Raw genomic sequence first — 25270 nt, 5'->3', positions numbered from 1 at the left:
GCCACCAGCTGCCTGCTCTTAACAAACCCCGCCTGATCCTCCACAATAACGTCCAGTACACAGTCCTCAATCCTGGAGGACAAAACTTTGGCCAGCAGTTTGGCATCTACGTTCAACAGGGAAATCGGCCTGAAAGACCCACATAGCTCCGGGTCCTGGTCCCGCTTCAGGATAAGCGAAATCGTGGCCTGTGACATCATCTGGGGCAGGACCCCCCTTTCCCTTGCCTCATTAAACACCTTCACCAGCACTGGTCCCAATATCCTGGAGGATTTTTTTTATAGAACTCTGCTGGATGGCTCCAAACTGTTTTAATAGACCTCTGCCACACATCTTATTTCCTGCAATTCAATTACCAATTTTGGAATGTCTGAAATACAAATATATAATACAAGGTAATGATAAAAGATTATAGGGCAGTAGCTGGGGAGAAAAGCAGTAAATTTTTCAGGTCATGACCTTTCTTGAAAATTCTGATGAAAGGGTTATCGGCCTGAAACTTTAGGTGGAATTTAACGCGAAGGGTTAGGTTGCCCTCAGCTCATTTTACGGCTGTCAAGTGGCTCAGGGTGAGACTTGAACCTCTCTCTGGGAGGAAGTCCCCCTTCCGAGAGCTCCTGATCAAACAAATGGCCAGCAGCCCTTAGTCCAAGCTGGACAACCGGAGCAGTGGCAACTGCAGCCCGTCCCCAAGGGTGAGGATTTGAGGATATGGATTTGGAAGTGAATGTGGAATATTGCATGGCCAGGGTGGCAGGCCTTGACCAGGCAGGCGAAGGACTAGGTTTGGGGGGAGGGGGTTGGGTGCAGAGGTAGAACACTGAGGGGGAGAGATACCGTGGGGTGTGGGGGGGTGTTGGGATGTACACCATCAGGCACAAGGTGCTCGCAGCAAAGAGATGTTCGTCTCGATCCAGATCAAAGCCAGTAGGTATCACCCGGTAGCCTGACCAGATGGTCTAGGAACACCAAGCTACTGGGAGAATAATAGCACAGTTGGACCAAGGGCAGGCTGGCCACTTGACACCCGATTTCCCCACCCTGACGCTGGTAAAACACCAGCAGAAGCAGACATGGCACTATTGCCATGGTACCAGACTACATCTGCCGCCAGCCTCTTCCCAGGGTATGCAAAATTAGAGCTGTTAACCCTCCACTGTTGGTGCCAGCACTACTGAATATTTCCAGTGTTTTGTTTATGTTTCAGATTTAAGGGATGTGCGATATTTTGCTTTAGTATATTTACAGAGTGCTATTTTTAAAAATAAATTTAGAGTACCCAATTCATTTTTTCCAATTAAGGGGCAATTTAGCATAGCCAATCCACCTACCCTGCACATCTTTCGGGTTGTGGGGGCGAAACCCACGCAAACACGGGGAGAATGTGTAAACTCCACACAGACAGTGACCCAGAGCCGGGATCGAACCTGGGACCTCGGCGCCGTGAGGCAACAGGGCTAACTCACTGCGCCACCGTGCTGCCCGACAGAGTGCTATTTTGAACTAGGGTTTGAACACCAGTGTGGAATATTCCACTGATTCTGAATTGGTCGCGATGCTACTGCTTTGCGTGTTCAAGTTCTTCAAATTGGCGTAAGTTGCAGAATGTCCTTCTCTTTGAGCAGCAGTTTGAATTTCCACAGTTGAATAAGTGATCGTGTCTTCAGCTTCCCTGTCGAACTAAAATAAATAGATCATTCATGCTTGGTGCGGTCTAAAGGTGATCAAACAAAGTAGACATTCCTGTGATACTATCCCACCATTAATATCCTGGGTGTTACTATTGACCATATCTGTACTGTAGCTACAACAGTAAGTTAAAGGTGGGGATTCTGCGGCAAGTACCTCCTCCTGCCAGTCTACAGGTGGAAGTCAGGACTATGGTGGAAAACTCTTCACCTGGCCGGATGAGTGCAGCTCAGGAAACTCAACACCATCCAGGACAAAGCAGCCCACTCGATCAGCACTCTTGGTTCATTACCGGTCGTGCATGTCATTCACTGGACACGTGTACCAACTCACCAAGGCACTTTTGACAGCTCCTTCGAAATCGGCTCCATTTCAGCTGGGAGCGCAAATGTTGCAAACGCACGGGAACACCACCAGCTGAATGTTCCTCTTCAAGCTGCACACACCATCACCATTTGGAAAAATATCGGCCTTTCCTTCACTGTCGCTGGGCCAGAATCCTGGAACTCCCTCCCTAATGGTACTCCCTAACCTGCACCAGATGGACTGCAGCGGTCCAAGAAGGCATCTCACTGACTCAAAGGAAAGGGAATAAAAGCTGTCCTTGACAGCACATTCAAACAATAATCTTTATTAGTGTCACAAGTAGGCTCACATTAACATTGCAATGAAGCCACTGTGCAAATCCCCTAGTCACCGTACGCCGGCGCCTGTTTGGGTAAACTGATCGAGAATTCAGAATGTCCAATCCACCTAACAAGCACGTCTTCGGGACTTGTGGGAGGAAACAGGAGCCCCCGGAGGAAACCCACGCAGACACGGGGAGAACGTGCAGACTCCGCGCAGACAGTGACCCAAGCCGGGAATCGTCCCGGGACCCTGGAGCTGTGAAGCAACAGTGCTACTATGCTGCCCATGATTGCCAATTACCAAGATTGAATGATAATTGATCCTTTTATTAAAATGTTATCATAAATTGATGCCTAAGTCTGCTTCATGCATAAATTTGCTGACTCCAATATTTAACATTTCCCACATAATTCGGTCTGTGCCTTTTCACCCAAGTGGATTGACCTGGGTCTCTTGAATATTTTGACCACTTGCTAATTTTAAACGATTGACGATCATTAAATGATTCGCGCTTTCACAGTTAACTATGAAGAAGTCTTGTTTGGAAACGACACCACTTTTATTTTTTATAAATAGAACGTTGTTGAAGTGAAGGAGTTGGCCTGGAGTTGTGTTGGTTGAGAACTGCAACAAAGTACCATCACCTGGTCATGGTAAGTGAGTGTATACGTGCATCATTGACCTTTCACAGGATGTACCTGAACACTTGCTTCAGGAGCCTTCATGAAAAATGGCAATTGTTGAATGTGCGGTTAAAACTGAAGTTGGCATTAAGTAGCAAGATGAGCTGGGCAAACATGTTTAGCTTGCAACTCCGATCAGTGCTGCAACTAGGTCAGTGACTTTGTAATAAAAGCAAATTAGTGCGGATGCAGTGACATTGTGGATCCGTATCTCTTCTCTATAACATAAAGCATGTATCAACATCTGCTTTTGTGCAGGGTGCAGTGTCTCAATAAAAGTTCTAGTTATTGAAAAACTGGATGCGCAAAGTGGTATGGCTTATTTCATTTATCTAAACCTTTAAGATGCTAGGCATAGGCTGATTACAGCAAACCATGAGCTCAAAATTAATCTACTAAAATGGTAATGGCAAGCACCTGCTCTGAACCTTTTGAGTAGAAGAGAAGGAAGAAGCAACAGTAGTCAGAAGCCAGAATTGGAGAGAGTGGTTTTGAGGAGGCTGATACTGCACACGTTGGTGAGGCAGAAGGATAGTTATAAGCCTAAAAACATTTGTGAACTGGTAGGGTCAAAACAATTAGTCCATTAAGCGTGTGCCGTGAAAAGCATAAGAAACCAGGGTGAAAACCCCAGGCCAATTTAGGAAAATAACTCCCCCCTGGGAAACTCCTCTCCAACCCCCAAGACAATCAAGCAAGATGCTAGAGATCACAGCAACTAGAAAACCATACCTTCCCTCTTATAGAGTTTATAATGTCAGCCTGCAGCTAAGAAATTATTCAGTTCTCTTTTATGCATTTGCAGCCAATCCAACTCGCTGAACGAGCTCACAACTTTGTTTCATTGGTCAATGATTCTGAAGTACCCTGATGTAACTTTCACTCCTATTTCTTGATTTATCCTAACTTTTGATAATGCAAAGCTTTGTAGTCGATAAAAAGTCTTACTGTGTGTGTTTATACAAATGTTAATTAAATTCGTAAAGCTTGTTTTTTTTATTAAAAGCACCTAAGAAGTCCGTTGAATGACACCTGAAAGGCAGCTCTTCTGCTCACCCTAGCCAAAATGAATAAACAGTTGGAGGTCAGCTGAACTCCATAATATACTTTGGAGTTTTCAAAATCCTGGCCCATAACAGCATGTCGTTGCCTGATGTGAAACCTACCCATAATAATCCATTAATTTATGTCCCACATAGGCCTATCATATTTAGATTGGCTTATAACATATTTCCCACCCAACTTTCCAACACCTGCTTTGTATCATCTGGCAATGTACATTCTCTAAATGCCTTCAGCAATAATAAAGTGGCTTCTCTTTGCCATCTCTATTGCTAATCCTTACAGGGTTGCGTGAATAACCCGGGAGGCATGGGCGCACAGTGGTCAGCACTGTTGCTTCACAGCGCCAGAGTCCCAGGTTTGATTCCCAGCATGGGTCACTGTCTGAGCGGAGTCTGCACTTTCTCCCCGTGAATAGGTGGGTTTCCTCTCACAAGTCCCAAAAGACGTGCTGTTAGGCGAATTGGACATTCTGAATTCTCCCTCTGTACCAGAACAGGCGGCGGAATGTGGCGACTAGGGGATTTTCACAGTAACTTCATTGCAGTGTTAATGTAAGCCTACTTGTGACAATAAAGATTATTATTATAACATGTCTCCAACTGGAAACATTGCCTATAATAATATCCTTCTGTCTATACCTAACCCAGGGTCACCCAGTTACCCGATCATGTAGCACCCTGTCAAAACCTTTTCTTAAATTCTTTCATGAGATGTGGATGTCGCTGGTTAGGCCAGTGTTTGTGACCCATATCCAATTGCCCTTGAGAAAGGTGGTGGTGAGCCACCTTGTTGAACTGCTGCAGCCCATGTGGTGGAGGTGCATCTACAGTGCTGTTAGGAAGGAAATTCCAGCATTCTGACCTAGCAACAATGAAAGGACAACAATATAGTTCCAAGTCAGGATGGTAAGTGGCTTGGAGGAGGACCTTCAGCTGCTGCTGTTGAAAACCAAAGTTTATAACGTCAATGTAGTTACAATGAGTACTTTGGGGAATTTAGGGAGCTTTAGGGAATTTAAGTTTCTGTTAAAGTTTTCATTATTGTGTTAGATGATTGCAAAATAAGAAGTGGAATTTAAAATACCTTCCATTCTTACCTTTGTGATTGTGGCTGGGGATTCCAGTTTTACATTTTCATTCTCACCTATAACAAAAGATAACATGCGATTTACTTACAGTCAGAATGCTATCTGTCATTTTGATCAGCAGTAATTTTGATTTATTAAACTCTGAAATCACTGCAAGAATTTCAATTCCACACCCACACATACTCCCCCACATCAATCCAACAGTCTCCTTTGAATCTGCTGCAGAAAGCTGCATTAACCACTCCTGACAAAGCACTTCCTCAAAACGTTGGGCAAAATTGAGTAGAGTGCTGTACAATACAACAGCACCTTTCAGCAGCGCTGCCTTTCAACCTGCCGAAAGGACTAATGCTTCAAATAATTTCATCCCCTGATGGTGATGAGTAACATCCACGTTATATTTCTGAAATGATTGGGGGATATCTCGCTGAACCAGGAGAGCTTTTCACTGTCTTCCAATGCAATTGGGGGCTCATGATATATAATCATAAACTTAGGGCAGCACAGGTAGCACAGTGGTTAGCGCAGTTGCTTCGCAGCTCCAGGGCCCCAGGTTTAATTCCCAGCTTGTGTCACTGTGCAGAGTCTGCACATTCTTCCCGTCTCTGTGTGAGTTTCCTCCGGGTGCTCCAGTTTTCTCCCACAGTCCAAAGATGTGCAGGTTAGGTGGATTGGCCATGATAAATTGCCCTTAATGTCAAAAGGCTTAGGTGGGGTTACTGGGTTACGGGGATAGGGTGGAGGCGTGGGCTTAATTGGGGTGCTCTTTCCAAGAGCTGGTGTAGTCTCGATGGGCCAAATGGCCTCCTTCTGCACTGTAAATTCTATGATTCTATAAACTATGGGAGGGATTCAAAAGTTTGATCAGAATCTACAGGATCAGACCACAGCCTTCACTGTAGCTGGATTAAAGCCCAGAACTCCCTCCCTAACAAGTGTGTGTGTGTGTACACACACCACATGGACATGGACTGCCAGAGTTCAAGAAGGTGGTTCACCTCAACACAATTATGGACGGGTGGTAAATGTCGGCCTTGTCAGCACCACCCACATCTCAACAATAAATAAATGAAACCCAAGATTCATTTGCTATTTCAATGGTTGAACAGGTTAGGACAGCGAGTCCTTGAGCTGTGTAAACCTGGCTTTGTACCGTACACTTCTGCAAATGAATTAATTAATCTTCGAAGCACCCTGTGTTGCGGGCTCCACAAATGGCTTCAGCGCCCCAGACTTGGGGAGGGATCAGGCAGAATTCCTGCCCCTGGTTGTTGTCCAGGAATTTCTGCTGGACGTGGCGTGGGAGGAGGACCAATGTCCGCTGTGATATTTGCTGCCGTTGTGTAGCCTCACATAGTCACTGCCTCGGCTCGTGTGAGGGTGCAAAAGGAGAAGTGGCTCAAGAAGGGAAGGGAAGGGATAGAGGGAGGAAGTGAAACTATTGAGACACGGGAACCTTGTCCACGCATTAGAATTACTGGAAATTCTGTCACTGTGAAGTGAAATGACTCGGAATGCAAATTATGTTTCAATGGATGGCAAATGGCGCCTCTTATCCAAGTCCCATGCATTGGAATAGAAGCCCTGATTTATACATTATGGTTCTCATTATCTTTTACAATTACAATTACAAATTACAAAATTGTAATTACAAAACAATTACAAAATTGTCCGCCCTAAATTGGTTTGGTTTGAGGGGCTGGAATGTCCGAGGGATGAACTTGCTCGGTTGGGTCACGACCCCGATGATGGTCTCAATTCCGGTTCGGAACCTTGAGGAGGCTTTGATGTGTTGTAAGCTTCAGAGCAACAACCAATTAAGAAGCCACCCCCGGAATCCCCGTTTAATCATCGACAGAGAGCAGACTATGGAAGCAAGAATCTCACTCGGAGGCCCCGTAGCAATGTTTGGACGGCCACTCCGCCAGGAAAATTGGCACTTCTGAAGCTAACAGGAGATCACGAGGGCACCTCAAAATGGAGAGGCTTTTTGTAGTAGTGGGGGAAATTAAAAACTGCACCTGGCCGCAGCTGTGTGGCCAGCATTGTGGCGAGGGATCCGCTCCACAGGACTGCCTGTGGCTGCAGCCGATGCTGGTGAATTCCTGTGTGACTGAACAGGCTTGATATAGTGGAGGCATTGATTGCTTCCAGCCCTATCCGCAGGATGCTACCACCAGTTGTCTGTAAGGCTTGACCCTCAGCAGGGGTCCCATCCGCTATAATGAAGATCCCAGTAACGTCATTACCTCTTCCCCCAATTGTCCCATTAATGCAACTAATTGACCACCCGTTGCTACTGTATGGATAGCCATTGCCATGTTGATTCAGCTCTGTCAAGATCCTTTGGAAGTGGGAACGATTCTGGTAGCCTGCCCAAAGTGCCATTTTGCATCTTTGTTCCCAATCTCACCTTCCCAGAACTGGGAAAACTTAGCCCTTTCCGTTTCTGATTCAAAAGTAGTTCTTTTCAATTTAATTTCAACAGTTAATTATTGTACTCTTCCACTCGACAACTTCTGTTTCTATTTGCATATTTATTGCAGAAAAATGTTTTCTTGGCTACTTACCCTGGTCATGTGCTGCTTTTAGCTTTTTCGTTCTCAATATAAACAGAACGAGCAGTGGTAAGATTAACAATCCCAGAACAACTGCGATGATGATGTACAAGGCAGTGTGACTAAAAGATTGAAGTGGAATAGATGAAATTAAGACTGTACACACATTAAAACAAGGAAAAATATCTCTAACGTGTAGTGGATTGTGAACTAAATAGAGGAATCTTTTAAAAATTGTAATTATTGCTAAATCGAAAGATGAGACACATTCTGGTGAGATTGCCTTTCGCTATTGACGATGCACTACAACAACTTGCCGAAGCTTCCTCAGCAGCACCTTCCAAACCCGCACTTCTGCCATCCGGAAGGAGTATGGTAGCAGGCTCGTAGGAACATCCAAGCCTCATACTAACTGGACTCGGAAATATATCAAGGTTCCCTCATCGTCGTTGAGTCAGAATCCAGGTACTGCCTTTCTAACAATACCACGGGAATCCCTTCATCATGTGGGCTGCTGTGGCACAAGATGTCAGCACACCACCACCACCATCACCTGCTCAAGAGCAATTAGGGATGGGCCTAGAGAGTGACACCCACATCCGTGACCGAATACTGAGGTGTGGGGAGGGATATCAGAAAGAAGTGGTAATTCATGGCTCACATATTATCGGCAATTGAACGATTGTTGGCAGGGCCTGTGGAAACTTTGCTCCCTGACTTCGATGTTGTGTGTATTAAATGGGAAGGCAATCAACAGAGGAATTATATGAGGCAAAGTTCGGCACCAAAAAGTGTGTGGATTGTGGTAGTTTTAAAGGCAGAGCATTGCTCGGCATGTATTGTGAAGAGAGCAGAACTAACTATTAGATATGACTTTAATTCGAATGATTAAAAATTATTTTATGACAGTTATTAAAATCTTACCTTTGGGGATCATTGGTGCTTAGTGGACTTCCTGGTTCTGCAATTAAACATGACTGAGTAACTCAATGAATAACTGATAATCATTCCCAATAACATACATTTATTTTCATCACACAGTGTTAAAGAAAGCAAACATAGGTGTTAGAGGGTGGGAGGGGCCAGTTATGTGGTGAAGGGGATAAATATTGATCATTCTGAACACCCGCTGTTACAGTCTCCTTGGAGTTCCTTGACTTGAATTGTCACGTAACCTTGCGCAAAGGGAAGCGGAGGAAAAGGTGGATTCGGTTTGTGGTTGAATGGGCAGAGAGGGGACCCAGACGGCTTTTCTAAAATGGAAGTGCTTTCGGAGGCCTGTAAATAATTTGCAATTAAAGAAGTCAGTTTGAGTAGGGATCTTCTTGGCTGGAGTTGCTGTGATGGTGGCTCTTTTATTTGTGTGGCTCCATGAATGTGGGATTGAGAAGAGGGTCCAATGGCTTTCCATCTGTTACCGAGAGATCACTTTCAGGGCTTCAGTTCCAGTGGCGGGGGTGGGGGTGGGGGGTGGGGGTGTTGTTTGTGGTTCAACACCAGGAAAATTTCAGTCGCTCCTGAAAATGGCTGCTGAACAGGACCTTAATTGGCTTTCTTGACTGCCCGCCTCCATGGAGTGGGCTGACGGTTCCCATAGTAGCCCGCCCATGGGGAAACCAGCCGAGAGGCGGGGAGCTGACCCGACACTTAACTGTGTGAAATTCCCCTTTCTTCCACGTCCAAAGTCACTTGCACGGAGCCCAGGTTGCCAACTCTCCAGGGTTGGCCTAGAATCTCTAGGAATTCAACGCTGGACAATGCTGTGTGCAACCCTAGAGAAACACCTTTGGGACGTTGAAGATTTTTTTTGTCGCGCACGGCACCCCAAGGGTGAGGAGGGTCTATTTGGAGCGGAGTAGAGACAGTGGAGGGCTGGCACTACCCAATCTCTCGGGGTATTACTGGGCGGCAAATGTGTCAATGGTGCGCAAGTGGATGATGGAAGGGGAGGGGGCAGCTTGGAAACGAATGGAGAGGGCGTCCTGTGGCGACACAAGCCTGGGGGCCCTAGTAACGGCACCATGGCCGCTCCCCCCCACGAGGTACACCACGAGCCCGGTGGTGGCGGCCACCCTCAAGATATGGGGGCAGTGGAGGCGACACAGGGGGGAAATGGGAGGTCTGTTGGCGGCGCCAATAAGAGGGAACCATAGATTCATCCCGGGGAACATTGACGGGGGATTTCAGAGCTGGTACAGGGTGGGCATACGGCAGCTGAAGGACCTGTTTATAGAGGGGAGGTTTGCGAGCCTGGGAGGGCTGGAGGAGAAGTTTGAGCTCCCCCCGGGAAACATGTTCAGATATTTACAAGTGAAGGCATTTGCTAGGCGGCAGGTGGAGGGGTTCCCCCTGCTCCCCAGTAAGGGGGCGAGTGATAGGGTGCTCTCGGGGGTCTGGGTCGGAGGGGGGAAGATATCAGACATCTACAAGATAATGCAGGAGGCGGAAGAAGCATCAGGGGAGGAGCTGAAAGCCAAGTGGGAAGGGGAGCTGGGAGAGCAGATAGAAGACGGGACGTGGGCGGATGCACTGGAGAAGGTCAATTCTTCCTCCTTGTGTGCGAGGCTGAGCCTCATTCAATTTAAGGTGCTGCACAGAGCTCACATGACGGGGACAAGGATGAGCCGGTTCTTTGGGGGTGAGGACAGGTGTGTCAGATGTCAGGGAAGCCCAGCGAACCATGTGCATATGTTCTGGGCATGTCCGGTGCTGGAAGGGTTCTGGAAGGGGGTGGCAAGGACGGTGTCGAAGGTGGTGGGGTCCAGGGTCAAACCAGGATGGGGGTACAGGAGGCAAGGGAGGCCGGAATACTGGCCTTTGCGTCCCTAGTGGCTCGACGAAGGATATTAATTCAATGGAAGGACGCGAGGCCTCCAAGCGTTGAAACTTGGATTAACGATATGGCTAGCTATATTCAGCTAGAAAGGATCAAATTTGCCCTGAGAGGGTCGGTACAGGGATTCTCCAGGCGGTGGCAACCTTTCCTTGACTTTTTAGATCAGAGATAGGCGTTCGGGGTCGTGGCAGCAGCAGCCCGGGGGGGGGGGGGGGGAGGGGAGGGGAGGGGGGGGGAGGGGAGGGGAGGGGGGGGGAGGGGAGGGGGGAGGGGGAGGGGAGGGGGGGAGGGGGAGGGGGGGGCAGCAATGGTCGTGGGGGGACATGCACGACTGTAACGCGGGCAAGTCTGCTCGCCGCTCATGTCTGAAACTGTAGGCTGCCTTGTTTGTTAAGTTGTTGCTTGGGGGGGGGAGGACTGGTGCGCGCGAGAGGGCGGGCGAGGGAGGGATATTTGCCTAGAGGGATTGTGTTGTATATAATTTAAAAAATAGTAGGGGTAAATGTTTGTATGGAAAAACTCTTTCAATAAAAATTATTTTAAAAATAAAAAGAAGATTTTTTTTGTCATTTTCATTGACCATTTCTCTCTACCGGGTATAAAAATATTGAAAATGGGGGGAAAGGTTATTTGACTGACAAACTGGCACCAGCCACATGGATAATGAGTCTTTTTGTCTTCCAATTGGCGTAGGAAGGCTGTATGTCACGAGGATGGATGTGTTGGCCAAATGATGGTTGGAATGTGGGTGCAGTCTGTCATGTGAGTGTCCCTTCAAGAAATGTTTTTGTCTTACCAGATGGCTTCAGTGATGCCATTGTGTGGGTGGAGCTGGGCTGTGGCTCTGGGAGTTGGTTTTACTTTCGCTTTGAGTTTGAACTGGTTTTGTTCGGCACAGGTTGAAAGAAGGTTTTTTTTTCTCTATCCTCAGTTTAAAAGCTGTTTCCAGACTGCTTGAATACTTGAAAAGAAATAACTATTTTCTGGAAGAAATTCAAACCTGCTGTTTTGGAACGGAAAGAGGAGCATCCGTACCAGGTCTTCAGTGCTGTGGGCTGGGCCACCCCTTTGAAAAGGGGTTACTGGTTTATGGGATCTTGTTATTAAATTGGAACAGGTAAAGGGGGAATTTATTAAGGGCTATATATAGAGTACTGTAGCTGTGTGGGGTATTTATGTTGCTGTTGATAAAGATGCTTACTGTGTGTGTTTATTAAAATGTTAACTAAATTCGTAGAATAAACTTTGTTTTTGATTAAAAGTGCTGAAGGTCTCTGTTGAATAACACCTGACAGGCAGACCCTTATGCTCATCGTAACCAAAATCTATAAACAGTTGTAGGTCAGGTGAACTCCATAATATACTTCAGAGTTTTCTAAACCCTGGCCCATAAAAAGTCATATGGCGAACCCCATATTTAATCACAGTTGGCAATGACAATGTAGCTGGTAAAAGTTCGCCCCAAGTGCCCAGCTATGACTAAACCCTCATGTCCCTTCTTCCCCGGTTCAGGCAAAGACTAATCAATGCCTCATTGTCCAATGTGGCCAAACTCAAAAACAGAGAGGATTTACCACAGAGTTGTTTCAATATGTTTTTCTATCCAATAACAAGGCTTTAAGTGTGGCAAGGCAGCGGGATATGACCACATCATGCTAGAATTTATGAAACACCCAAGCTCTTGCTTGGCTGACCCGGTTTTACACGATGGTCATAAATTCCAACACTGCTCCAAAGAAATGGCGGACAGCAAAAGTCATTGCACTATCGAAACCTGGAAAAGACCCCACATGTGCAGCTAGCTATCATCCAATCTCCCTCTTGTTGGTTCCAGAAAATACTTGAGCACCTCATCCTTCAGCTCATATCCCCAAACATAGGAGAAGTCCTTAGTGCGACCAGGTTGGTTTCCGCAAGGACCATAATACTGGGGGCTTCCAGCCCTTATCACTGACTTTGAAAACAACTTTCAGGAAAGCTTGAAGACGGGCAGTATGCTCCTCGATCTCACAGCTGCCTACAACACCATTTGGCACACTGACCACCTTCTCCTGAAGCTGTCCCGGCGCTTCCCCAACCCAGGCGACTAAAGCAAGGGGACACTGTTGAACAATCGAAGGTTTAGAGTTCTCTTGGACAGGAAAAGAGTACATTGAAAAGGCAAAGCAATGGACTCCCCCCTAGGCTCAGTACTGGCTTCAATTCTGTTCAACTTGTGCACAAACGATCTTCCAAAAACTAGATCCTGAAAATTCACATAGGCCGATGGCACCTGTTATGAATTCAAATCCCTGACTTAACACCCTGGACCTGAAACTAAATGAAGACATGCCAAAATTTTGAACAATACTGCAACACATGGTGACTCAAGCTAAGCCCTGCAGAAACTGCATCCAGCTTATGCCATCTTTACAATGCAAAAGCCGATAAGGAGCTCAACATCCAAATGAATGGCTGCGAGTTACAGCACCACCCAGCTCGACCATACCTCGGAGTGACCTTAGATAGGACACTGACCCTCCGGGAACATCTAAAAACAACTACAGCCAAGGTCAAGTCCAGAAACAACTTGATTGCCAAACTAGTCGGCTCAAAGGGGTGGGGGGTGGGGTGGTTTGGGAGGTGGTGGTGGTGGTGGTGGTGGGGGGGGGGGGGGGGGGTGCTGCTACCACCACCCTCCTAACCTCAGCACTTGCCACTCTCATCGTAGCAGAATACTGTGGCCCTGTTTGGTCAATATCAACACACACGCACACGCAGTTGACACATAGCTGAACGCTACAATGCGTATCTTTACTGAAACACTACACTCAACATCACTCCCTTGGCTCCCTGTCCTGGTAAACCTCACCCTTCCACATATCCACTGACTTGCAGAAACCCCACAAAATGATGGATAAAGTTCACAATGCGCCCCCCAAACCTGCCACTTCATGCTGACCTGTTCAGCCCACCCAATGTATGACTCCCATCAAAGGCCAATCTGGAAAAAACCCTCTCCCGCAGGAATTCAGTACACATTCCACTGGACAAATGAATGGGAATGATTGGACACGACAAAGCAAGGAGTTGGTCTCAAACCCAACCCAACGGCTGCCTGGTTCCAACCTTCCAATGAAAGAGTGGTCCACCCGTAACAGGTTCAGGACCGGCCAGGGCCCCTGCTTGGCCAACCTCCACAGTTGGGGCATTAGTGCCAGCCCCCTATGTGCCTGTGGGAGAGAGAAAACTATGCAACACATCATAGAAGAACGTCCAATCCACAGACTCAGTGGAGGCCTATCTGCGCTCAACACAGCAAGTCTGGAAGAAACTGCGTTCCTCAGGGAATTTTCCATCCAAGCTTAGGGATACATTATCGTGATCTCCCTGTCACTGGGTCCGGATCCAGGAATTCCCTCTCAAACAACACCATGGGTGTTCCGACACCACATGGATGCAGCAGCTAAAAACAGCGACTCGTCACCAAACTTTCAAGTTTAGTTATGGCTGGCCTTGCCAATGGCGCCAACATCTTAAGAATGAAGAACAAAAAATTAAGACAAGGGGAGGCATGGTGGCACAGTGGTTAGCATTGCTGCCTTACAGCTCCAGGGACCTGGGTTCAATTCCGACCTCGGGTTACTGTCTGTGCGGAGTTTGCACTTTCTTCCTGTGTCTGCGTGGGTTTCCTCTGGGTGCTCCGGTTTCCTCCCACAGTCCAAAGTTGTGCAGGTTAGGTGGATTGGCCATGATAAATTGCTCTTAGTATCCAAAAGGTTAGGTGGGGTTACTGGGTTACGGGAATATGGTAGAGGCGTGGGCTTAAATAGGGTGCTCTTTCCAAGGGCCAGTGCAAACTCGATAGGCTGAATGGCCTCTTTCTGCACTGTAAATTCTATGATTCTAATAGAGATCTTTCCACTTATGACAGAACCTAAGGGTCTAAAAATCTAAGATATTTTTAAAATATCCAATTAGGGTTTCAGGAATAAAATTCTTCACTCGTAGTTGTTAGAATATGGAACTTGCTCAATGTGGAACTTGCTGCCAGAGGAGTGGATGTGGCAACAGTCACAGCTGTTTTTAATGGGAAGCTAGATAAAGACATTGAGATGGAAATGGACCGATGGATATGCTGAAAGTGTGAGATAAAGGGTGAGTAGGAGGTGCCTCGTGTGAAGCTCACGCACCGGCATTGACCAATTGTTTCTGTTCGGAGTTCGATACAACACTGATTGAATTATAATAATTTTATATTGACCCTTACCTTCAGCAGTTGTCAGATTTTTTACCTGGACGATCTTTATGTTCGTTATTCTTGTTGCTCCACACCAGTACTCTCCTTCATCAGCTTTATTAATGTTGCCCAGGGTAACAGTAAAATTATGAAAATTGTTAATAGTGATTGAAACACTCCCATTTTGCAGATTGGTTACAGCCCCATTAGAGCTGGCAATAATGGTGCATTTATTTATAGAGGTGACTTTACACAGGAATTTCTGATAGTATTTCTCCTCCTCCGTGTACATACATGGTACAGTGGCGACATTTCCCACAACACCACTGATCTCTGATACAATTGGCTCCCATGTACCTGTTGATAGATGAGAAACACAATCAATAAAAGTTCAAAATTCAGCATCTTTATATTGCTCAAAACATAATGAACCAACCAAATGTTAAAAATGTCAAAATTATTTTCTGTTTTTAATGTACGGACTGGATTATAGTGTAACATGCACTGCAATCATTGAAGGCTCCTGCGTTCAATTCCTGCTCGTTCTAAACCTTTAATTTAATATTTCAGAGGTGTGTGGGTCTACGTTTAGTGAACCATTTCTATTTCTGTAGCTGCAGTGAAATTGCTCAGAACGTTCGGGTGAATTTTCAAAGTGGATGAAGGGAACCCAACTCCAAGCCGATTGGACACAAACTGAGCATCGCTTTGGATAAACACTAAAAATATACAAACAATGTGAGTTTGTTACTTGTAGTTCAAATGGAGTTTCAGTTTTCATCGCCAGAACCATTGGGTCTGAGATTAACTGCTGAACTGCTTTTGTGCTAAAGAAAATAGTCAGGAGACTTCCGGTGACGACGATGTGCTGAGCTGTCCCACATCAGGTGGCTCTCCTCCCCGTGGACCTGCAAAATAGCTACTTTTCGCCAAACATTCGCCGAAGAACTTAACAACTCAACCCCCCGACCTTAGTGGAATAGAGGGAAAAAGAGAGACGGGGAAAAATGCCTGGCAAAAGTCAATCCAGGGGCCGAGCAATGGGCTGACATGGTGTTGCCAATCGGTACCAGAGATGCCAATAATGTTGCCAAATTAACTAGATATGATAGTTATTAATGATGATATTGCTTTTCAGAGTCGGCAGGTATCAAATGGTACCACCACAAGGCTTTACCGGATATCGATCAAAGACCAAACAACCAGTTAGTTAGTTCAAGTTCAAGGATAGTTTATTTACACACAAGGATTACTTCGAAATGCAACACAAAACACTACAAGTTAAACTACACCTAACAGCTACAATAACCTGTACTTAACTTCAGTGCAACCGGCTCTTTGCAGATGAACAAGGCCGTTGTTCGGATCTTGCGTGGCTGGGTAGAAGAAGCGGCTTCGTTTCTGCTGGGCTCATCCGTCTGGTAGCGACTGTTTGTCTTGAACTTGTCTTCTGGTCGTAATGCTGCACTTGGCTTTAGGTGTAGGTCGGGGCCAAGAGAGACCGAGCGCCAGGGCCAAGAGAGACTGAACACATGACTGTGTCTCTTTTTATCCCTCTGGGATTTCGCCCTCTTTGGGGCTGTCCTTAGCTTTGGACCCAATAATTCGACAGGCTTCGATCACTCCCTTCGATTTTGGCCAATAAAGGGGTGGGTGCCTTGAAGGCCGGGCGTGTCCTGAGCATTCATTGACCTTTGCTGTTTGGGCTTTCTTAGCAAAGGGAGTGGTGTCGGTTAGTCTGCATCTGTAACGGTTACCTGAGTACAGTCCTTTTGTTCTGGGGAAATGGGCCATTAGAATGCAAACGAGCGGAGGTTTCGATAGCGTCTAGCTATCTGGGTTGCAAATACACACACAAGCTCTGAGTGTGTCTGAGTCCTGGGTTGGCCATAATTCCCATGGTCCTTTGCAGGTGGCCATCTGAGATGGCTACAATGGGGAGGGAAGAGGGCGGAGGAAATAAGAACCTGTTCCCCCCTCTCCGCCCCCCCCCCTCCCCCACCACAACCTGTACGACCACAGCAAACCCCACCAAAGAGACCGCTTTACGTGTGAGAACGTGGCCTCGTTCGGGACAATGAGGGTAGCGACAGAGGGAAGGCAGAGTGGCACCCAGGAAAAATACAGGGTAATCCGGGGATATGGCAGGTAGGAATTCCAGAGAGTGGGCGAGGAACAGAAGGACAGTAACTCCGGGAGGGGAGTCACCACACTAGCGGCATAATTAGCACCATGACTGATGGAGCAGACAGAAGCAACGGCGCACCCCTAGCAAGGGGAACAGCACCTGCAAGTGGCGGAGGGGGAGGCACAAAAAACGGTGACGGAGGTAAGGGGGAGAGAAGCAGGGGGAAGGGGGATAGAGGGGAGCGGGCTACAGGAAGGGTGGGGAAAGGGGACGGGAGGGGGGACTTAGAAATAGATAAGGGCAGAAAGAAAACAAAAGAATGAAAATAAAGGATCTAAACCCATGCATGCCATAATATACACATCTGTATATAATGGTGCAGAGACACACACTAACTGACACACTGCAAGACCAATCAACACACACAACACAGCAGCCAATCACCAGTTAGGGCACGCTCACTATAAAGCCAGAGGGCACTAGTTTTCCCGCTCATTCGGGATGCAGCCTCTGAGACAGACAGAGCCCGCAGTCAGTAGCACAAACCTTCACCATGTGCTAGCAGTATAGGCTGGTCAGGTTAGGCATAGGTCGTCAGTCAATCTAACATAGTGTCGACCCACAGTGCGAGTATGTTTAACAGCTCTCAGTTAAATAAAATAGAGTTGTACGATTACAAGTGTTGGTAGCCTGTCTATGTTACTGCTAAGGTAAACGCAGTCTCCACAGATCCAGAGTACCCAACACATCATGGTACCAGTACGTGATGTTACAGTTTAATAGACCAACCTTCAAGTGATCTGCCTTCGACCAGCAATCAGCCATCCGGTTTAATGGACAGCGTCCGCCCCCCACCGCCGCTCCGCATCACCGGCAACCTCGGTGCCAACTGGAAAATCTTTAAACAACGATTCCAGCTTTACCTTGGAGCTACAGACCTGGAAGCTGCTTGAGATGCCAGGAGGATCGCTCTCTTCCTTTCCATGGCCGGGGACCACGCCATTCATATCTTCAACTCTCTCACTTTCGCTGACGGTGAAGACAAGTCCAAGTTCAAGACAGTCCTGCTCAAATTCGACAGTCACTGCGACATCGAGGTAAATGAAAGTTTTGAGCGCTGTGCTTTTCAACAGCGTTTGCTGGGTAAGGATGAACCTTTTCAATCTTTCCTCACCCACCTTTGCACCCTTGCGCAGTCCTGCAATTACGGCTCCACCTCCGATTCGATGATCCGTGACCAGATCGTTTTCGGTGTGCAATCTGACCCCCTACGCCAGCAGCTCCTCAAGTTTAAACAGCTCACCCTTGCTATAGCCATCGAGAACTGGGTTCTGCATGAACACGCCACTAACCGATACTCGCACATTCAAGCGGCTGAAACGGCGCGGCAAGGCCCCCACGAGGCAGAGCGGGTGCAAACCATTAAACAGCTCCAGGGCCTGAGCCTGAATGAGTGCGGCCATTTTGCGCGCTTTTCGCGGGCTCTCGTGCATGTGCGCACTGACCGAGGGGACGGCGATGCCAAAGATTGCACTGCGCAGGCGCGCACCACGTACGACCGCACCACGCATGCGCGGTGGCGCACCGAATGTTCTGACGTTACGACGTGCGGCAACTGTGGCTCCGTCCATTTAAAACGGCAATGTCCTGCCAAATCCCGACGCTGTCTCCAATGAGGCTAGCTTGGCCACTATGCTGCCTTATGCACGTCTGCTCAACCTACTACCTCTCGTCGTTCCAACCAGCCACGCAGGGATGTCCGAGCCATCCAGCTACCGGTCACCGATTCCGACTCCGACTTGATTCCGGACCTTGACACCGAGAACCCTAAAGCACCATTTTGAGTGGGCACCATCACCAAACACAAGATGCTCCCGAAGACAAAAGCCAAGTCTCTCCCAATATTCAGCATTGATCCGGACGACGAGTGGTGTGCCACCCTCACGGTCAACCGATCTCGCATCCGATTCCGCCTGGACACCGGCGCTTCAGCCAACCTCATTGACCTCGAAAGCCTCCATGTTAAGCCTACCATCTTGGCATCCGCCTGCCAGCTTTTGGACAATAATGGCAATGCCATTGCTGCCAGTGGCTCTTGCCAGCTTGAAATGTCGCACCGGTCATTAAAGGCTAACCTGCCATTCGAAATAGTGGGATCCTCTAAAGCCTCCCTACTTGGTGCGCAAGCATGCAAACTCCGAAACCTTGTCCAAAGGGTTCACTCCCTGTCACCCGCTGACGCCTCCGCATCTCAGGACGGTGTCTTTCGCACACAGTTGGACGCCATCATCAACCAATACCACCGTGTATTCGAGGGCATGGGCACACTCCCATACACTTATGAAATCTTGTTAAAACCAAATGCCACGCCTGTGGTGCACGCACCTCACAGGGTCCTAGCACCCCTCAAGGACCACCTCAAGCAGCAGCTGCAGGACCTCCAGGACCAGGGAGTAATTTCAAAAGTTATGGAACCGACTGACTGGGTCAGCTCAATGGTGTGCGTGAAAAAACCATCCGGCGAATTACGTATATGTATTGATCCTAAGGACCTCAACCGCAATGTTATGAGAGAACACTATCCCATTCCAAAGCGCGAAGAACTCACCTGTGAGATGGCTCGCGCCAAATCTTTCACCAAGCCAGATGCATCCAACGGGTTCTGGCAGATCCAACTCAACGCATCCAGTCGGAAGCTCTGCACCTTTAACACCCTATTTGGCCGGTATTGTTACAACCGGCTGCCGTTTGGCATCATCTCTGCATCGGAAGTATTCCACAGAATTATGGAACAGATGATGGAAGGTATTGAAGGGGTTCGCGTATGTGGACAACATCATCGTCTGGTCTACCACCCCACAGGAGCACATTGATCGCCTCCAACGCGTCTTCCGACGAATCCATAAGCATGGCCTCCACCTCAACAGGGCCAAATGCTCCTTTGGTCAAACAGAAATTAAATTCCTCGAAGACCACATCTCACAGTTTGGCGTGCAGCCGGATGCTGACAAGGTATCTGCCATTAAGGCCATGAGGACAAGAAGGCGGTCCTCCGCTTCCTGGGCATGGTCAATTTCCTCGGGAAATTCATCCCTACCTCGCTTCCCACACCACGGCTCTCAGGAACCTGGTCAAGAAGACGACAGAGTTCCAATGGCTCCCCGCCCACGAACAAGAATGGCGAGAACTCAGGGCGAAGCTGACCAAGGCCCCGGTGTTGGCATTTTTCAATCCGGCCAAGGAAACAAAGATTTCCACGGATGCCAGTCAGTCCGGCTTTGGAGCAGTGCTCCTTCAACGTGATGACGTCTCCTCATGGGCTCCTGTCGCATACGCGTCACGTGCAAGATGGCGCCGGAGCGAGGTGACTCTCTGCCAGCTCTCCCCAACAGATCCACTTTTAACTTAACTTATACTTGTTCTAACCTTTTAAAAATTAATTCTAAAGCTAATATTATTACTAACCTCTCTCTTTTATCTTCTCTTGCAGTCTTGAAGATCCTCCGAGGCCCTTGGAGACCTTTTGACCCGACCCGACCTGACCTCCGTGACCTGAAAGAAGATCGGGCCCAAACCGCAAGTAAAGACTTCGATTTGGAGCTGACCCAGGCCTCGGAGCTCCAAACCCGGCCTAACTACCGACGCCAGCCCCCGGATCGCCCGGTCTAGTCCCCGGAGCTCCCGACCCGACCGCCGACGGCAAGACCCGGCCCAACGCGACCCCGAGAGGCCCCGCCCAGCGACCCGACCCGGAGAGGCCCCGCCCAGCGACCCGACCCGGAGAGACCCCGCCCAGCGACCCGACCCGGAGAGGCCCCGCCCAGCAACCCGACCCGGAGAGACCCGCCCAGCGACCCGACCCAGAGAGGCCCCGCCAGTAACCCGACCCGGAGAGACCCCGCCCAGCGACCCGACCCGGAGAGACCCCGCCCAGCGACCCGACCCGGAGAGGCCCCGCCCAGCAACCCGACCCGGAGAGACCCCGCCCAGCGACCCGACCCGGAGAGACCCCGCCCAGCGACCCGACCCGGAGAGGCCCCGCCCAGCGACCCGACCCGGAGAGGCCCCGCCCAGCGACCCGACCCGGAGAGGCCCCGCCCAGCAACCCGACCCGGAGAGACCCCGCCCAGCAACCCGACCCGGAGAGACCCCGCCCAGCGACCCGACCCGGAGAGGCCCCGCCCAGCAACCCGACCCGGAGAGACCCCGCCCAGCGACCCGACCCGGAGAGGCCCCGCCCAGGAACCCGACCTACCTGGTGATGGAAGAAAGAAAAATCCACATGGAGGCCCCACCGTGCCGACTTCAAGATCCGACCCCGGGAGCACCCAGGGAGGGAACAGACCATGGGACCTAGCCCAATCTGCCCCAGGAAGCCCCTGCCCACGACTCCAAAAACAACGGAGACCGCGCGCAAGGACCCGAACGCGCTGGAAGGTATTCCCGCGCCCGCAGAACGCCGGGACCCATCCGGATCGCAAACTCACCCCCCCAGCAACCCCTCTACCTCAACCAGCGCCCGGGGCCCTGCCAGACGCGACCCCGGAAATGTAAACAGCGCCCTGGACGTCTCTAGCGCCCTGGACACCACCAGACGCAACCACCTACCTTCCACAAGGGCAGACGTCTCCCATTGGATCCCAGGATCATCCAGCAGCAGCCGCCGACCGAGGAAGCGAGGGAAACGCAGCGGACTGCAGGTGAAACTGAAGCAACGCGGTTTCAAGACCCCTCTCCCCAGCATACTCCTTCAAACGTCCAAGCGATCGAAAACAAGCTGGATGAACTTAACTCCAGACTTACCTCTCAGAGGGAAGTAAGAGACTGCTGTGTGCTCTGTTTCACAGAGACATGGCTCACCCCCGCCTCACCGGACTGTGCCATACAACCTGGGGGATGGGACGTTTCGGCGTGGCCAGTTCGGCGTGGCCGATTCGGCGGGGCCAGTTCGGCGTAGCCGATTGGAATGGGACGTTTCGGCGTGGCCGATTCGGCGGAGGAGTTTTTCGGCGGAGGGACGGAAATTTATTTAAAAATCTATGCTAGCGCTTCCCATTGAGAGTCTACTGGGGGCGGGGGGAGAGGTCAGACCCCCGTTCAAGGCAGGCGACCCTGTCCTATACAAGAAATCCAGGTACGACCTCCGCAAAGCCATCCGAGATGCCAAGAGAGAATATCAAACTAAGCTAGAGTCACAGACAGACTCTCGGCGGTTGTGGCAAGGACTAAACAACATAACGGGCTACAAAGCGAAGCCGAGCAGTATCTCAGGCAGCAGCGCACCCCTCCACGATGAACTTAATGCATTCTATGCTCGGTTTGAGCAGGTAACCAACAATCCGCTGTCGAGTGCCCCAGCAGCCCATAATTCACCCATACCCAACATCACAGTTTCCAAAGTCAGATCGGCCTTCCTGAAAGTGAACCCACGGAAGGCGATGGGCCCGGACGGGATCCCTGGTCGTGCACTCAGAGCCTGCGCATACCAGCTGGCAGAGGTATTCACAGACATCTTTAACCTGTCCCTACTCCACTCCGAGGTTCCCACCTGCTTCAAGAAGACCACCATCATACCGGTACCAAAGAAGAACCAGGCAACGTTCCTCAATGATTACCGCCCGGTGGCCCTGACGTCAGTTGTAATGAAGTGCTTTGAGAGGCTGATCATGAAGCGCATCACCTCCATACTCCCGGAACGTCTTGACCCACTTCAATTCGCATACCGTCGCAACCGGTCCACATCAGTCACCATTTCCCTGGCCCTACACTCATCCCTAGAGCATCTCAAAAACAAGGACTCCTACATCAAGCTCCTATTTAGAACATAGAACAGTACAGCACTTTTTAGGACACTACGGGCAATTTTAGCATGGCCAATCCACCTAACCCGCACATCTTTGGACTGTGGGAGGAAACCGGAGCACCCGGAGGAAACCCACGCACACAGGGGGAGGACGTGCAGACTCCACACAGACAGTGACCCAGCCGGGAATCGAACCTGGGACCCTGGAGCTGTGAAGCATTGATGCTAACCACCATGCTACCCTGCTGCCCCGATATTGACTACAGCTCCGCCTTCAACACTATAATCCCAGCCAAGCTCATATCAAAGCTCCAAAACCTAGGACTTGGCTCTCCACTCTGCAACTGGATCCTTGACTTTCTGACCAACAGACCACAGTCAGTAAGAATGAGCAACAACACCTCCTCCACAATAGTCCTCAATACCGGTGCCCCGCAAGGCTGCGTACTTAGCCCCCTACTCTACTCCCTGTACACACACGACTGCATGGCAAAACTTGGTTCCAACTCCATCTACAAGTTTGCTAACGATACGACCATAGTGGGCCGGATCTCGAATAACGACGAGTCCGAATACAGGAGGGAGATAGAGAACCTAGTGGAGTGGTGTAATGACAACAATCTCTCCCTTAATGCCAGCAAAACTAAAGAGCTGGTCATCGACTTCAGGAAGCAAAGTACTGTACACACCCCTGTCAGCATTGATGGAACCATCAATTCAGCGAACATGTGTAGTTGGATCTGAACAGAGGCAGCCTATTCGTCGTTGAACTTCCGATGAACTGGCAGGCTGGCTCTAAGGCACTGACCTTTATACATGGGCCCCAGGGGGAGGAATCCTGGGCGGAGCCAAGGGAGAAGCCCAGTACAAACTCTCGCGTACTCCCAGAGCGACTCCCCCTGGTGGTCGGATAGTGCAACTGCACTTACAATGGTGGATAGTGAACATATATACACGGGGTTATATTGGCAACTATATACAGCATTGATCTTACAACGGGTAGATAACGAACATATATACATGGAGTGATATTGGCAACTATATATAGTGTGAATCACATTCACCACATTCACCCCCTGTTAAAAAAAATCAAGTCCGGCGGGGGTGATGGCTCAAAGAGTCAGTCTGTCCGGTGGAAAAATTGTCCGTTTTGATCTGCGGAGCACCGGGGTTGCAGCCTCTTGCGGTGGCTGGGCGGGCGTCGAGGTCTGGGGTACGGTTGCTGGCTCCGGTGCGAGTCTTGTCCGAGCCTCATACACCTCCTGGTCGAATGGAGGTGGGAGCGCGGGGGGCGGGCTGGTGCTGGCGCTCGGGACTGGTGGGGTGAGCTCGCAGATTCGGGGGCGCAAGAGGGCGGACGCATAGGGAACGGGGAAAGGAGTTCCTCGGTGGGGGTAGATGGGGGGCTAGATCCAGCGGGTGCCAGGTCCCAGAGGGATACTGTGTCCTGGCGACCGTCCGGGAACTCAACAAATGCGTACTGTGGGTTGGAATGAAGCAGGCGCACCTTTTCAACAATGAGGTCGGTCTTGTGCGCCCTGACGTGCTTCCTTAGGAGAACCGGGCCTGGCGTCCACAGCCATGCCGGAAGTGAGACCTCTGTGGTAGTGCCCCTGGAAAAAATGAAGAGCCGCTAGTGGGGGGTTTGGTTGATAGCTGTACACAGGAGGGATCTAATTGCGTGGAGCGCGTCAGGAAGGACTTCCTGCCATTGGGAAACTTGGAGTTTCCTGGACCTGAGGGTCAGTAGGACGGTCTTCCAGAGCGTCGCGTTCTCCCTCTCCACCTGTCCGTTCCCCCTGGGGTTGTAGCTGGTAGTCCTGCTCGAGGCGATGCCCTTGTCGAGCAGGTACTGACGCAGCTCGTCACTCATAAAGGACGAACCCCGGTCGCTGTGCACGTAGCTGGGGAAACCGAACAGGGTGAAGACGCTATGCAGGGCCCTAATGACTGTGTGGGAGGTCATGTCGGGGCATGGGATGGTGAAGGGGAATCGGGAGAACTCGTCAATAATGTTGAGGAAGTAAATGTTTTGTTAGTGGAGGGGAGTGGCCCTTTGAAATCGATCGCAAGGCGTTCAAAGGGCCTAGAAGCATTGACCAGGTGGGCCCTGTCTGGTCTATAGAAGTGCAGTTTGCACTCCGCACAGATCGGGCAGTCCCTGGTGACCGCTTTTACCTCCTCGTTGGAGAAAGGCAGGTTTCGGGCTCTGATGTAGTGGGCGAGCCGGGTGACCCCTGGGTGGCAGAGGTCATTGTGGATGGCTTTTAGGTGGCTGATTTGCGCGCTGGCGCATGTCCCGCGGGATAGGGCATCCGAGGGCTCATTGAGCTTCCCCGGTCGATATTTGATATCGTAATTGTAGGTGGAGAGTTCAATCCTCCACCGAAGAATTTTGTCATTTTTAATTTTGCCCCTTTGCGAGTTGTCGAACATGAAGGCGACCGACCGTTGGTCGGTAATGAGGGTGAACCTCCTCCCTGCGATGTAGTGCCCCCAGTGTCGGATAGCCTCCACGATGGCTTGTGCTTCCTTCTCGACTGAGGAGTGTCGGAGTTCTGAAGCGGATAGG

The 25270-nt window shown here is 49.6% G+C and overlaps 1 protein-coding gene across 1 annotated transcript in view; it reads right to left on the bottom strand.

Annotated features, from left to right (window-relative positions):
- Positions 1-1469: 1469 nt before the first annotated feature.
- Positions 1470-25270, bottom strand: part of LOC119978316 (polymeric immunoglobulin receptor-like) — a 177556-nt gene continuing 153755 nt past the window's right edge. The window contains exons 7-11 of the mRNA XM_038819855.1: positions 14798-15124; positions 8637-8673; positions 7725-7834; positions 5164-5210; positions 1470-1680 (exon numbers count right to left, since the gene is read on the bottom strand). Coding sequence (XP_038675783.1) covers positions 1504-1680; positions 5164-5210; positions 7725-7834; positions 8637-8673; positions 14798-15124 — 698 coding nt within the window. The 3' untranslated portion in view covers positions 1470-1503. The remainder of the gene's footprint in view (positions 1681-5163; positions 5211-7724; positions 7835-8636; positions 8674-14797; positions 15125-25270) is intronic.

This window comes from Scyliorhinus canicula, chromosome 15 (genome assembly GCF_902713615.1).
Source record: "Scyliorhinus canicula chromosome 15, sScyCan1.1, whole genome shotgun sequence".
Lineage (NCBI taxonomy): Eukaryota > Metazoa > Chordata > Chondrichthyes > Carcharhiniformes > Scyliorhinidae > Scyliorhinus > Scyliorhinus canicula.
This window is presented reverse-complemented; position numbering and strand designations above follow the sequence as displayed.